Source organism: Palaemon carinicauda, chromosome 19 (genome assembly GCF_036898095.1).
Source record: "Palaemon carinicauda isolate YSFRI2023 chromosome 19, ASM3689809v2, whole genome shotgun sequence".
Taxonomy (NCBI): Eukaryota; Metazoa; Arthropoda; class Malacostraca; order Decapoda; family Palaemonidae; genus Palaemon; species Palaemon carinicauda.
This window is the reverse complement of record NC_090743.1, coordinates 13,298,419-13,314,916: the sequence shown is the minus strand read 5'-3', so window position 1 is coordinate 13,314,916 and position 16,498 is coordinate 13,298,419. Positions and strand designations below refer to the sequence as shown.

At 34.3% G+C, this 16,498-nt stretch overlaps 2 protein-coding genes and 1 pseudogene across 2 annotated transcripts in view; 1 reads left to right on the top strand and 2 right to left on the bottom strand.

The window, feature by feature from the left end:
• lark (RNA-binding protein lark) overlaps positions 1-405 on the bottom strand; it is a 64,135-nt gene extending 63,730 nt beyond the window's left edge. Inside the window, exon 1 of the mRNA XM_068393169.1 lies at positions 385-405. Coding sequence (XP_068249270.1) covers positions 385-388 — 4 coding nt within the window. The 5' untranslated portion in view covers positions 389-405. The remainder of the gene's footprint in view (positions 1-384) is intronic.
• Positions 406-10,582: 10,177 nt separating this feature from the next.
• On the bottom strand, positions 10,583-13,638 carry LOC137658142 (uncharacterized; annotated as a pseudogene).
• A 2,222-nt stretch (positions 13,639-15,860) lies between these two features.
• LOC137658908 (uncharacterized) lies at positions 15,861-16,496 on the top strand. The gene has a single exon (XM_068394028.1). The coding sequence runs from the start codon at positions 15,861-15,863 to the stop codon at positions 16,494-16,496; it is 636 nt and encodes a 211-aa protein (XP_068250129.1).
• The last annotated feature ends 2 nt before the right edge of the window (positions 16,497-16,498 follow it).

The window sequence follows — 16,498 nt, the reverse complement described above, 5'->3', positions numbered from 1 at the left end:
GTTGAGGTTTATAAATTGTAATGACAGAGGATTAGGCTATGAGTGTGAACTTGATACTAATGAAGCTGTCAAAGTATTGAAGATAAGATTTAAAGGAAATCTATAGAAACGGGAATGAAAATTTTAGACATTGAAAGTTGTGCAGACAGGCAGATGCAATATCGTATTTAGTTATCTGTATAGAATTCGCATTTAGTTATATGTATAGAATTAATAGTTTAAAAATTAAGGAAATTAGAATCACCGAGTAATGATGTTTAATTGTCCCATATATTAAACAGGCTATAGAAGTTAGAATTAAAAGTATGTAAGCTATAATGTCCGTGTAGTAGGTAACTAATGACAATAAACTTTTTGTAGGCTGCAGCTATGCTTTGCACTTACACATTTGTATTAGGCCCACATCATAGCGATGTGGAGTGAGCGACGCGGTGACATGGAACTAGGTATTTGTCCTTTGAAGATTAATCCTTTTGTTTTTAGACTGGCTCTCCATTAACTGTAAAAGACAATTCTTTAAGTATGGATTTCAATTCAACGTAATATAAGATTATTTTCCTTTTTATGTTAACTATTGTGTTTCTATTTAGCAGAGCATTCATATAAATCTTTCTTTTGTTCTAACTACTAATCATAGACGCATATAGATGAACCGTGCAAATTCAACATATGGTATTCTCCCCAAAAACTTTGATCGTTTAAAAAACATTTTAGAGGCTTCTTCATAATATCAACACAAAATGATACTGTGGTAAAAAAAGTATTGCATTATAAATCTTGATCGTCTAAGAACCCATTATATATATGAACTAAATGGAATTACTGGATAGTTGGGTAGTCACTTTCTTCAAATAAACACGCTACACCGCCAGTCTGCTAATCAATGGATGGTTCAAATACAAAAACATCGATAACAATCCCCGCTGCCGTACTGTATAGTGATCCTTTGAGCATTCCATATTTTGTCAAGTCTATTTCTTAGACTTGACATTTTCATGAATAATTATTGACGCAAATTTACCTTAAACATAATGTGATATATATATATATATATATATATATATATATATATATATATATATATATTAAGAAGACAGAAGAATGAAGCAAACTCCAACGTTGATCATCTATTCTATACATTTTATAATACACAACCCTATAAATGATAATTAATCTAAGTCAAATAGAAATAAAACTTATTGACATTGAAAATAGTACATTTACATTTGTACATAAACAGCACTTCGCACTATTAGTCACAGACTATTTTATCACGCACCAAGAATTACACAACACAAGAAATATATATACAGTCCTTTTTAAATCAGGATAGCCTGCTGCCCGTGAGCATGTTCTAAAAGAAGTATTCCTTTTCGTGCGGAGTATCTCAATTGAAGTTTTCTGTTTGTTGGGTGGTCCTCTTCGCTTGAATGCTATAACTATGGAAGTGTTGACTGGGGATGCTTTTAATGGAGGTCTGGTTGTCCTGGAAAAAATGCTTTTTATAAAAAGAAACAAGCCTAGTGACATTTCTTAGAGGTATGATCAACAACCTCTTCATAAAAGTAACGTGCCAAGTTTAACTATCATAACAAAAGTAATAGTATATATATATATATATATATATATATATATATATATATATACACATATATATATATATATATATATATAACTATTAAGCCTGACTACAAATGCTAGCGAAATAACTGATAAGATACAGAGCAAAATATTAACTGGAAAGAAATTATTTTTTACACACCAAGGCCCGCCTGAACAGACCCGTAAAAAGGAAAAAAAAGTATATATATATATACATATATATATATATATATATATATGTATATATATATATATATATATATATATATATTCCTGGGTGGCATTAACTTAACGTGGTGAAAGGGTTTGCGTATCATCATGATCAGCAAAGCTATATTATACTGTACTCAATTATTTTTGATGAGGCACATTTGCACTGACTCTCATGGGTGCCCCTTTAGATCGGAAAAGTTTCCTAATAGCTGATTGGCTGGGCAAAATAATTCTAACCAAAATCATTTTAACCAATCCGAACTAAAAGGACACACCTACGAGTCAGTGCAAATGCACTTTATTAAAATAAAATGAGTATAGTCAGGATTTGCTGCGAGCGAACAGACGGAAATCTCCCACCATCACCAATCCGCGCTGGACAGCGTGGTGATGAAATCTGGCCTAACCCAAGACATGAATTAAAAGTTAACATGTCTGAGGCCTTTGTCCTGCAGTGTACTAGAAACGGTTGCATTTGCTATTGTGTGTGATATATATATATATATATATATATATATATATATATATATATATGTGTGTGTGTGTGTGTGTGTGTATGTGTGTGTATGTGTGTGTGTCATTTTAGTTGTTAAAATTCAAATAATTGGCTGGTCTTATGACTTTTGAGGAATCTGCAATAGGAATAGCTTATCTCTCGGAAAATATTGGGAAGCAGATTGGTTTAATCTCTCTCTCTCTCTCTCTCTCTCTCTCTCTCTCTCTCTCTCTCTCTCTCTCTCAGTAGGGATTTGAAGGCCGGCTCAATCAATAACAAAACTGCTAGTTCTCTGGTGTTAAGAAGTACTGGTGACAGCATATCTTATGCAGCTCACTATAGATGGTACTAAAATCTCTTTGGGGGTGTTCTTCGACCCTTAGCAGACTATTTTCTACCATTTTTTCCCTCATCTGTTCCATCTGTTCTGTACCTACATACATGTTAAGCTTCTTTAAGTTTACCTGCCTGTATTGTTCACCTCACATTAAAGAACAAATCTTTCTAAGCATCCCTTTAAAAAGTCTTGACGTGGTACTTAGTGATCTTGTTAAGCTGCCTGACAACAACAACAACAACAACAACAACAACAGCAATAATAATAATAATAATAATAATAATAATATTTTTACGAATAACTATCATATTTCATAATACCATTAAGAAACTGACAATCTGAAAAATTAAAAAAAGTGATTACCCTGTAGGCCTATACGTAGTCTATCATTCATATCCTCGTCCTAGATTGGATATGTGGATTTTGGGCTATAAAAATCCTAGATCTAGTTGGTTTGTTTTCGTAATATAGCGTCACAATGCATATGGTCAATGACACTGTGGTAACCGACAGACAAGTGAGGAATAGAAGAAAGAGCTTTCATTTTCCCGAGAAGGATTCGATCCCACATATAACAGACTCAACTCTTAGAGTGCAATTAATGTATCAATTATGAATATTTTCCATACGTTCATATTAATGTATAAACTATCTTTAACAGACTTAACGAATCTTTCGGGATAATGTACATTAAGAAATCCTGACTAAACGACAATCGACAACCGTTTATAATGATGAAAAAACGTACTGACTAATCATATGTAACTCATATTAAACACATTACACACACACACACACACATATATATATATATATATGAGAGAGAGAGAGAGAGAGAGAGAGAGAGAGAGAGAGAGAGAGAGATACATATATATATATATATATATATATATATATACTGCTTATGGGTAGTGCTGATTGCAACTAGTTATCATTGATATGTGCATTATTGATAAAGCAGTTCGTTTTACATATGTTCACGTCAGTAAGGTCACATCAGATAGGAATATTCATGAGGTTTTAGTTACTGAGACAATTTACACCAGTATAGAATATGAATCATGTGAATATGCAACAACAACAAATACAGCCGTTTCTAGTCCATTGCAAGACAAAGGCTCTGGCATGTTTTTATTCATGTCTGGGGTTTAGCTAGTTTTTATCACCACGCTGGCCATTGCAGATTGGTGACGGTGGAAAACTTTTGTCTGATCGCTCACAGCAAACCAACCTAATATGAGTGTCCCTGACAATTAGAGCTTTGCTGATCATGGCGATACGCAAACCCTTTCACCCTGTTAAGGTTTCCCCACTCAGAAAAGGCATGTGAATATAAAGAAGCTATTTGATGCATAAATCTATTTGTAAGCAAAAGGCAACAACTTGGCAAAGTGGTGATTTATGCCTTGGATTGTTTATGATAAAATGAATTATGAAAAGTCCTATAGAGAGTAAGGTTCCCCTGCAGTACAGGACGAGAAGAGTAGCCCTTAAAGTAAAATAAAGGAAGTATAAACCTAATAAAAAATCATTTTTTTTAAACATCTTGTATATTACTGCCATCTAGCGGCATTAATTCAACAACTGACTAAAGAGTCCCTATGGGGGATAGCACATCCCGCTGCCATCATCATTGGCTAATTGGAGGAATATTTTCGACATTTGCAAGTTGTCCGTCGTGGCGTGATATTGTGAGATTTGTTATTTAAAGTGATAACGTTTAGCGAAATGTTATTTGTTTTGAAAGACGATAATTAGACAAGGAATATCTTTCAATTTATTTACCCAGTTGCAGCTACGGGTTATAATTGGTAATACTTTTTTCTTAATTATTTCCATACCCTATAGTGTATTTGATAATTTTTCTCCCATGATGATTTTGTTATTGACATCCGATACTTAACCTTTGCATGATCGGTCTGTAATATAAAATTTATATTTGTTTCAGATATCTGAAGTGTTGCCAACAAGACGTACTGACCTTTCCTGTACGCCGTGAGAATTATCATTTCAATTCAGTTGGTGAGTTTTACTCATTGTTTAATAGATATAGACCACATTCTCTGCAAGAACCTTCATGTCCCTCTTTGGTATAATGGGTGGACCTTGTCCTGACTTTTATCAAGATGTGACATAAGAAAATTATAACCTTGTCAACGAAAAAGGCCAACACTGGTACGTCATTAACTGAGGTTAAATGATAGTTGTGAGAACTAAAGGAATGTACTGTACGTTCTCGCTAAGCCTTTCTTTAAGAACTGCAACTTGCCTGATACTGAGATAAGGGTTTGTGAAACTGTTATCTTTGCGTTCAAATGATTAAAATAATTAGTTCAAGGTAACTTGAAATAAGAATGTAGTTACAATTCGTATGTTCATACTTATATTTTCAATATAGCAATTTGTATAGAATTTCACAATGGTTACGTGATTGTCGCTAATACATTTCTGGTTTTCAAAGCCTGAATGGAGAAATGAATAGAGAATTCTTGGATAGATTTCAGAACATTGTTTGACTCTTAGAGTCGAATACCATAAAAATCGTTTTTTGTGGAGACATAAGGGACAGGAGGATAAATAACCATAATTGAAAATTGGGTAACTCCCACACGGTATTTTGTTATGCACTTGAACAGTTAAAGCATTCTAACTCACCTCGTCTGGTTTATAAGTTAGCTTTTTTCGATTAAAGAAGTTTTTGATATTTTGTATTAAAAAGAATTAAGGGGAAGCCAAAGGAAAATGGTTGCTTTAGAAGACTAGTACAGCGAATTGTCTAATTATTGGCGAAATCTAAAGGCAAAATTTTCCGGTAATATTTTCATTGGCAGTAGTTTTGTTAACATTATCGGTCTACTTTTGAATGTGACAAATTTCTTTTTTTTTCTGCTTAGACATCCTCTTCTTTGTGGCAACAGGTTCAATTATGTTGATTCATTCTTCGCACTTTTGAATTGAAGTTATTATTATTTTTTTAATTAGATTCACAATGTTACGGGCATTACGCAAAACTGTGTATTATTGCATGGATGTACTTCCTAAATTATTAGACAGTCGTTCATCCATGTGGAATTTAAGATTTTCCTAGTTGTTTATTCGTTATTTTTATGTTATTTTCTCTTCGAAATCCATTATGTGGACGTTATCTCTAAGAACACCTCGTAGATACGTCTTTGAGATTTCTTCACCTTTTTACGCTGGATATTTCTCTTTTTTTTTCAACAATTTTGGTATATTACAATACTTGTAACAGATGGTTATTTTTGCCAGAAGAAAAGAACTCACCGCACTGTCATACTTCATTCGTTATAAGACGATACTTTCTTCATGACTAAACTTTCGTGTTCTCTATTAACAATGGTGGTCGGACTAATAACACGTCACCTGAAACTGGCTAGGTATTGATTTTCAGTTAATGAATGGTAGCTTCTCAAGTGCCAGGAAAAGCAAGTTATTTCCGTAACTTTTTTTTTTCTCTCGGATCTTTTGGTGATGAACCCGTCTGGAAAAAAATTTGAATCTTGTTTTGTTGTTAGTCATTATAACCAAATTAATTTACTTCACTTTCGCATGTTCCATATACCTGCTTCATGCTAGTGTCTGGTATATGATTTTAATTTCCACACGAATAGGCTATTGATCATTGGGTTCTGTCGTAGATCCAAATGTCTAAGTGTGTCCGTGGTGTATCCAGAATGTAGCAAGTACATATACCAGTCCCCAAGTATTTTATCTAATGCACATAGCATTTGGGTTGTAGGATACCCTATGAAGTTGGTGTCGATCAATTTTTATTTAGCGAGTGCGTAATGTTTTTATTAACAATTAGGGTGTTCACGTCGGTTGGTAGGATATATTCTCTGATTCTTACAGGGTCTCATATTTAAGGGCTAGTTTCAAAAAGATGATAATGTATTAATTCTTCTATGATTGTGTAGTGTGGGTTGGCTGATGTGAATCAAAGTTTGGTACAATGTGATTAATAAAAAAATAATTTTCTTGCTTTCAAAAATTTAATGTATAGGTTTCTGTAAAATTTTCCTATTTTTACATCAAAAGGCACCATGTGGTACGAGTTTGAGTGTCCATTGTAGGGGACGGATTAGTGGTAAAAAAATTTTTATATGACTTTTTACTTTAAGGGCTGCTTTTCCGGGCCTGTACAGCAGGGGAACCCTACTCTCTACAGGACCTCCACAGTCGTTTTGTTCATTCGAGAGCATTTAACATTTCACATCGAGTATTACAAGCTTACTGTTAAATTGTCATTATCGAAGGATTCATAGAATAAGAAAGTCCCCAGTTTCTTCCTAAAAGCTTTAATATCCTCAGTCATTCGGATGTCTCGCGGGAGCCTGTGTGTAGTCTCGGACCGCATATTTAAGGGCTCTAGAGCCCACAGTAGACATTATCAGTTCCAATAGTTTGAAACCGTCTGTAAATATTCTCGTGTCAACACGCTTTGTTGGCTGTACAATGTGTAGCAGTTCTCTTAAGTATTTTGGACGACCGGTTCTGATAAATTTGTGGGTTATTGTACATATTTTAAATTAAATTCTCGCTTTAATCGGCAGCCACAGCCAGTGTAAATCCATTAGTCGAGGAGTGATGCTTTCTCTGGGTGGGACACCTTTTATCAGTCTTGTTCCTCTGTTTATTATGTTTTGCAATTTCTTTAGTTGTACTTATGGTAGATTGTATTAGATGGAATTACAGTAGTCAATCATGGTAATAACACAGTTTATCACGAGTTTCTTTACAGAACATTAGTTCAGGCACTTTTTATCTTATAAAAGCAATGTTTCTGGGATGATAACGCCCAGATAACGAACTATACTAGATATCGGGACCGAGTCGTTATTTATTTTTATTGGAATATCACCTAAGTTTTTTATGCTGTTTTTCTTTCCTACCACCATAAACTCAGTTTTGTTCTCATTCACTTTTAGTTGTTTGATTATCATCCATTCTCTAACACTATCAAGGATTCGGTTTAGAGTTTGTTGTGTCGTCTATATTATTTATGGAGAAGTAAAATTGTGTATCATCCGCATATAGTTTGAACTTCACACCATGCCTTTAGCATTTTTGATAGACCAATGGTATAGATGCAGAATAAGATTGGGCCAAGTACACTTCCCTGAGGTACGCCTCTGTTTAAAGGTTCATATGATGAATAAGAGTTTCCAATTTTCACACTGTAATTTCTGCCAATCAAGTAGTGGTTCATGTATTCGAAAGATTGATCTACACCTATGGACGAAACAACTTCCTTCTTATGCAGTTATGGGCTTCAGTTGGATATTTTTTCATTTACATAAAAAGACAATTTTAATTTTATTTCTTGAACATTAGTCTTTTCGATAATTCCTATAGTGAACATTAAAGTACCCGTGAGTAATACGGAGCATAATTTTACGCAAAGACTATAAAATTGTGTGAAATCAAAGAATCTGGCCCTAGCAATTGCATTAAGTGCCTGTGTATATTAATACTTGCTGTATATTCATTGAAGGGCAGCTTTCCTGGTTTTATCATATAGGAGAACCCTACGCTCTACAAGACCTGTTTGTCGTATACATTCTTAGGTACATAGAGTATCACACAGCGTATTCTGCGTTGTCAAATTCATATTATCGAAGCACTTAAAAAAAGTCCTTCATTTATTCTTGAAAGCCCTATCTTCATCATTTCGTATATCTAGTAAGAGCTTGTATGGTCTTGGGACCGGATGTTTAAAAGCTCTAGAACATGCAGTAGATATAGATCGTAGCTCCCATAATTTAAATCTTTATAGTCTACACGATTCGTTGGATGTACAATGTGTAGCAATTCTCTTAGATATTTTGGACGTCCGAGGTCGGAATACTTGAGTTTATATGCATATAGTCCTTAGACTGTATTGTAATTTCAATAGACAGTCAGTGTAATTCAATTAGTATAGGGGCACTCCTTTCGGAGTGGGACACCTTTTATCGAATCTAGAACAAAATTCCACAGTAGGCTACAATAAAATAAACAATAATTTTAATGTTTTATTATTTGTGGCATAGCATAATAATACATATTAATGAACCACTTCATGTTGATGTGCAAGTTCATGAACAGTTAATAAGAGCAAAAACACAATTATCCTGCAGTTCTCAAACATGGATAAAACAACTGGAATAAATCATATAAATGGCAGATAAGTTCTTTTAATGTGTGCTGAAAATTTAAATGTATTGCATAATATATATTATTTTACAAATAAAAAACTTCGAAACCTTAAAAACATCGCTAAATTTATTGTAACCTACCGTGTGATTTTGTCCACTTTTTACTTTGTGGGATAATGTCCTGTGTGATCTTGTCCGGATAGCCTTTTATCAGTCTTGCTCCTGTTTATTACGTATTGTACTTATTTAAGATGGACTTTGGGTAGATTGTAGCAGATGCACAGTAGTCAGTCCTGGTAATAACATTAATCACTAATTTCTTTAAATAATATTTATCAAAAAATAAAAAAGCAATGTTTCTAAGGAGATATCCAGTTTCTTACAACATTATTTGAGCACACACAAATTAAGTCAAACAGGTCATGAATAGCCGCTTGGCTAGTACAGTGGTAACGTGTTTGCCTCGCATTCGCGTGGCAAGAGATCGATCCCCGCCCAGGGCCGTGAGTTTAAGCTGTTTACTGGGGAGGCTACTGCTGTGGTAGGGCACCACAGTGGGGGGTTGGGCTTGCCCGGCTGACGTTCTGGTGAGCATCTATTCTGATGGAACTGAAACCATCCATTCGGATGACACCCAAGTTTTAGTTTGTCTTCTATTTTACTGAATTTTTAGTTGTTTAAAAAAACTGCATTTCATGCCTAATATGAAGCACTAATGCTAGACCTATGGTGTAGGTACAGTATAAGATTGGGCTGAGTTTCAGATTCGTAACCCGTAGTTTCTCTAAACCAAATAATATTTTAAATACTCAAAAGCTTGCTCTTCATTACCGATGGACAGCAAATCATGAGTAGCAGTCCATGCAAAAGTGTATCAAAACCAGCACCAAGATAAAGTAATCTCAAGATAGTCGTATGTTCTCATCGACACTTAACAGCAGATCACGTACGCTGGCTGGTTGTTTGGTTATCTTTCTATTCTTTAAGAATAACCCCATAATACCCCTTTACATGTGACACCAGTAACAATGACTGAACAATTTATCTGAAGAACCTTCTAATAATAAATAATCTTGTTTGCAAAACAGAAATTCTTAGAACTCAAAGTATCAGCATGACCTTGAAGCTAGTGAACATTTAAATTCATCTCGATGTCCGTGGAAATTATTTGAAGGGATTCAGTTGTTGAATATAGGTAAGATTTGTGTAGCATCTAGTGGGACCTGCAGTCCGGACTGAATTCAGTTTTATCTCTACTTACAATTAATGGAGCTGGGTGGTTCATCCAGTCTTGTGCTCGTTCGAATCGACAGGAATATAAAAAAACACACAGTCTCTCTCTCTCTCTCTCTCTCTCTCTCTCTCTCTCTCTCTCTCTCTATATATATATATATATATATATACATATATATATATATATATATATATATATATATATATATATATATATATATAACATATATATTGTATATATATATATATATATATATATATATATATATATGTATATATATATATATATATATATATATATATATATATATATATGTATATATATATATAGGCTATATATATATATATATATATATATATATATATATATATATACTTATATATATATATATATATACTTTTATATATATATATATATATATATATATATATATATATATATACTTATATATATATATATATATATATATATATATATATATACGTATATATATATATATATATATATATATATAAATTCACGTCATATTTTACTATGAAATTAATCAATGGTGGTCATTTGTAAGTGTTAATGCTTATTTTGAATTATTTGCATTAGCCAAGAGGCAGCTCTGTATTTCCTGTTGTCTAGCATGAATAAGATTAATGTTGAAATGTTGATGGCATTTATGTTAAAATCACATTAAAAGAAAAAAAATGTTTTTGGGGTGATGTCCCAATTGCCAAATGTAACCTGTGTGTAAAGAGCTCGTGTGTGGTTGAACCTCCGGTGTGTCCGTTACTAATGGTATTAATCAATACCAGCAGCTCGGCCCACCCCAATCTCATGTCCATGGTATACTCATGACCTTGGTCCAACTGCCAGGGTAGTGGTGGGAGTCACAAACAATCATACTAGCTGAGGCCACATGCCATTATGTTAACTTAAAACATTATATGAATAGTCTACAGTATAAGGGGGAGTGAAATTAAGTGACTGGCGGTTTCCATTTGGGATTCGCGACAACTCCCAATACAGCACATTGGTAAAGTAAAAAAAAAAAGACGTTACTTCCTTTTGGGTATTGCCGGTTTCCTCCCGATTCATTCTTTTTCTTGTCAGAGAGAGAGAGAGAGAGAGAGAGAGAGAGAGAGAGAGAGAGAGAGAGAGAGAGAGAGAGAGAGAGAGAGAGAGAGAGAATTTAACGGTGATTCCACATTGGCAGACGAACTTTGGGTGATGTGATAATGTGACCAATGTTGAGTAGATAGCTATTATGCGCCTAAAATAAAATGGTGTTAATTTTGGTGTAGATGAGGAAAATTAAGTAACTCTTACATTTCTATATAATAATTGTACAGGAACATGTAAATGGCAGATAATTAGAATGAAGAATTCTTTATTTCTATTGATATAAAAAAATACCAAGCGAGCAACGGACAGATGTCTACACAAGTGTTTGTTTATTTGTGACTCGAGATTGACAAGAACGAACCCAGAAACTATTATATTTAACTCAAACAACAGTAGACTTATTGAATGCAATGCTCTACCCTATTCAAACTGCACACTTAAACATAAATGGAACTTTATTCAACTTACACACTAAAAATGAAGACTCGAGTGAATAAAACAAACCTCGTCACTCATCAGAGGATTGTATAATAGGAAAATCTTCCTTGGCCTTCAAGTACCTTAGATACGAAGATATAAATGGTATTACAATATACATTTCCTAATTCACTGTCCCACATAGGGGAGTAGTACACTACTTTTAGAATTAACAAATATCAAAATCAATGATTCGACTCCAAAGTTTTGCAATACTTAAAACCTAACACCAAGGCAACCTAACTAATAAGTGTGACCTCTAACATTTTTAAGGTCAGTAAAAATTAATTCTTCATTCTATACACAATTCCAATGGAAATTCAAATCACTATTTAGTTTGAAAAAAAAAAACAATCAGATCGCAATGATGGGTTACATTTCCCAATTTGCAGTGGTGGAGACGTAGACTGTTAGGATACAGTTTGGCTGCGCAGTGGAGAGTAAGCCTAAAGGTCCTGATTGAAAGAAAGAAATTGAGTATTTTGGGGGCGTGTTTCTAAATAATGAAACATTATGATCAAAGTTTATATTCACCTTAGATTTATATGCATGAAAAATATCATAATTGCCTTAAAAATATGTAAATATATAGTTTGCTGCTAAATGTTCAGAAGTAGGCATACCATAGTTAAATTTATGTCGCACGAATTACAGACGTACTAAGTCTCAAGCTTGATAAGTGTTTAAAAAAAGAAAAAAAAAAACATTTATTACTTACAGCCTTTGAAAGGTATTTTATCTGAGTAGCTGAAAGTCTCAAGACTGCAGATATTGCCTTTCGGAATTCCTGAATTTTCTCTGGTTTCTGACGGTAGGTTTCTTGGTTCTTCACAAAATACCCATCGATGGTTCCGGTCAGCAACTCGTCCATTATAAAACTCAAAATTGCTTTGTAACCATCCCAGAGTTCGAGTATCTGCAAGTCATCGCTGTACTTAATGGCGACTCGTTTTATATAAAATGATTTGAGAGCATACTTTTCTTTCCATTCCAGTCGATCGGCCACGAACTTCACCAGGCGTACCATGTCCCTAATTTGAGTATTTGAAGTGAGAAACTTCTTTTCTAGCTGCGAGAATGAGACGTTACAGAGATAGCTACCTTTAGGTCCCCGTTGGTGCCTTGTAGGGACACAGGGGGAGAAAAACATGACAGGAGAATGGTTTTTATTCAGTGTATCAATGTAACGCCTCAACGACAGAGGGAGTTCTCCTAATAACTTCTGGTCTGGACACTGTCCCCATGAACGACAAGCAATCTGCGGCGCCAAATCTATCGAGATTTTGTGGCCATCTGCCTCTTCAATCTCAACATCAAGTGAAGCTAATCCTGGTCGACATCTTACTTCAGCATTGGGAATTTTGATGGTTGGTATACGCTTTTCTAGATGATTGAATAGGGCTTTCTGTAACTTTGCCGCAGCAAGATAGGAAGGGTTGTCCCAAAAATTACCAAGCTGTATGTTCTTCTTAGATTTATGAGGCCATGTGTGCCTCCCCGCTAGGCGCATAGTATCAGTCGATTCCCAAAATAAGGTGAAAAATCCACTATTATAATCTCTCTCTATGACAAAATTCTCACTTGCTAGAGGCTCACCCAACACTATAATGATATCAAAATCCACCTTTTCCTTAACAGCCTAACTTTCATACGCACTCCCTCCGTGCATAATAGAACTTCCACGGAAAGGCTTGAGAGTTTCTGAAGTACGACTAAATACTTTTTGAAGTTTTTCTATAAAACTGGTGACGATTTCAACATTTTTTCTCACAAGGGGATTGAGTTCTGCATCCAAGTCAGATAATACACTCTTAGCAATGCTGTTTTCAGTCATGTTGATAAACCAGCAATGCAATCGCGTTAGAAAAAGTACAACGAATACGGTGCTAGAATGCAGACAATCTATTTAAAACTTTGATAGTAACCACACTTATTTATTGCAGAAAGTTGGTGTCTAGGCGCGGCACACTGGGTTATCGTTATCGTAATGTGTTGGCCGTTGTGTGTGTGGCAGGCCACTGCTGCATGAGGCATGCGCTAAAACATCAGCCAATAAATCCAGAACCTTACGTGTACCGAACGGTCCATGCGAATGGTTGTAGAAATACAAGTTCAATTTTATTTATCTTTGTTTTTTAAAATGATCAAGTTCTATGAGATGACAAATAATTTCGCTTGCACTAATACTTTCTTCTCATATTCTTTCCAAACCACAACTTGTGTTGTGGAAAAGTAATGATAAAAGCCTGAAATGAAAACTATTCGCTTTCTCTTCATTTCCATCTCGGGCTACTCCCTTGAACGACCTCTTCTATCAACATCACATTCGTAAATGTCACCGTAAATTATTATTATTATTATTATTATTATTATTATTATATTGTTGTTGTTGTTGATGTTATTTAGCATCTGAAAACCGTATTGAAGGATAAGAGCAATAGGAGTAGTGCACATTTAGCAACTCAAACTGGTTTTGTCCAATGGCTAGAAGTTTCAAATAATGGTGTCCTTCAAATGCACTTGAGCTTACCCTCTTTCTTGTCTTGGATATTGCCGCCGTTTGTTCATTTTTTTTTTTTTACTTCGGAGAGGTTGGGTCATTGTTCAAGATAAAGATATTTGAGAACAAATAAGGAAAACGTTCAATTATATGGTAGGCCTATAAGTGTTTAAGGGAAGAGCTATTTTGGAATTGAAGGGTTTAAATGAAATGTCATATTCAGGATAGGCCAATTAGACCTGCTCCTCCCAAAAAGTCTTGGGGGAAGAGGGAAAAGCAGAAACTTACTTTATGTTTGACTAGGCATGCTGTAAAGAATTTTTGTGTTGGCACTACGAAGTATTACTATACGAGTAGCTTTCTATACTGGTAAAAGATCAAAGGAGTTTTGCCAAGTTCATGTTGTAAAGGATTGCAAATATTCTTGAAGTTAACATTGCTTTTTGATGTTATTATACTTTATTTGCTCCTCTGTGAATTATACAAGGATTTTCGATCCTCATCACTTGAATCTCGCAGAAATAGAAGTCTTTATTTTACTTAATAGGCTACATGAAGGAATTAATATACACGATTTTCGGTATTTATTGCTTCATTAATACGAAATATTTCCACTTAAGTCTTCCGCCGTTACTTCACATAATTCTCGTTAAGATGACCTGGCACCCGAAGGATTGAATTAAATTTTGGTGTTAGTGAGCGATAAGACTTTTGACGAGACAAGAGATAAGGTTTTTGACAAGACTTGAGATAAGATTTTTGACAAGACTTGAGATAAGATTTTTGACAAGACTTGAGATAAGATTTTTGACAAGACTTGAGATAAGATTTTTGACAAGACTTGAGATAAGATTTTTGACAAGACTTGAGATAATATTTTTGACAAGACTTGAGATAATATTTTTGACAAGACTTGAGATAATATTTTTGACAAGACTTGAGATAATATTTTTGACAAGACTTGAGATAAGATTTTTGACAAGACTTGAGATAAGATTTTTGACAAGACTTGAGATAATATTTTTGACAAGACTTGAGATAGATTTTTGACAAGACAGGAGATAAGATTTTTGACAAGACAAGGTTTTTGGCAAGACAGGAGATAAGATTTTTTGGCAAGACAAGAAATAATATAAGATTTTTGGCAAGACAAGATATAAGATAAGATTTTATGGCAAGACAAGATATAAGATAAGATTTTATGGCAAGTCGAGAGATAAGGTAAGATTTTTGGCAAGACAAGATATAAGATTTTTGGCAAGACAAGATATAAGATTTTTGGCAAGACAAGAGAGAAGATTTTTGACAGGACAAGAGAGAAGATTTATGACAGGACAAGAGAGAAGATTTATGACAGGACAAAAGAGAAGTTTTTGACAGGAAAAGAGAGAAGATTTTTGGCAAGACAAGAGAGAAGATTTTTGGAAAGACAGAGATGATATTTTTAACAAAACAAGAGATAAGATTTAAACAAAGCAAGAGAGAAGATATTTTGAGAAGAAAAGGTTAGCATGTAGTTAATGGACAACTTCTGTAGGTAGAGATGATGTAAACATTAGTTAGGTAAATGCGAAGTTTTATCTGTTCAAGTTTATCGCCATGTAGCTTACCATACGTGGGAAAGCAAACATACAAACAATTAGAATTAGTATGAAACTCGCAATTTGATTAAGGTTTGGTGTACTGTATATGGCTGTTAAACATCGGTAAATCAAAGGTAAAATTTCCAAATGTTAGCGTATCCATTTCTTGAGTCTACCCTTAAAGTCACTTTCCAAATGTTAGCATATCCATCTCTTGAGTCTACCCTTAAAGTCACTTTCCAAATGTTAGCATATCCATCTCTTGAGTCTACCCTTAAAGTCACTTTCCAAATGTTAGCATATCCATCTCTTGAGTCTACCCTTAAAGTCACTTTCCAAATGTTAGCATATCCATCTCTTGAGTCTACCCTTAAAGTCACTTTCCAAATGTTAGCATATCAATCTCTTGAGTCTACCCTTAAAGTCACTTTCCAAATGTTAGCATATCCATCTCTTGAGTCTACCCTTAAAGTCACTTTCCAAATGTTAGCATATCCATCTCTTGAGTCTACCCTTAAAGTCACTTTCCAAATGTTAGCATATCCATCTCTTGAGTCTACCCTTAAAGTCACTTTCCAAATGTTAGCATACCCATCTCTTGAGTCTACCCTTAAAGTCACTTTCCAAATGTTAGCATATCCATCTCTTGAGTCTACCCTTAAAGTCACTTTCCAAATGTTAGCATATCAATCTCTTGAGTCTACCCTTAAAGTCACCTTCCAAATGTTAGCATATCAATCTCTTGAGTCTACCCTTAAAGTCACTTTCCAAATGTTAGCATAGGC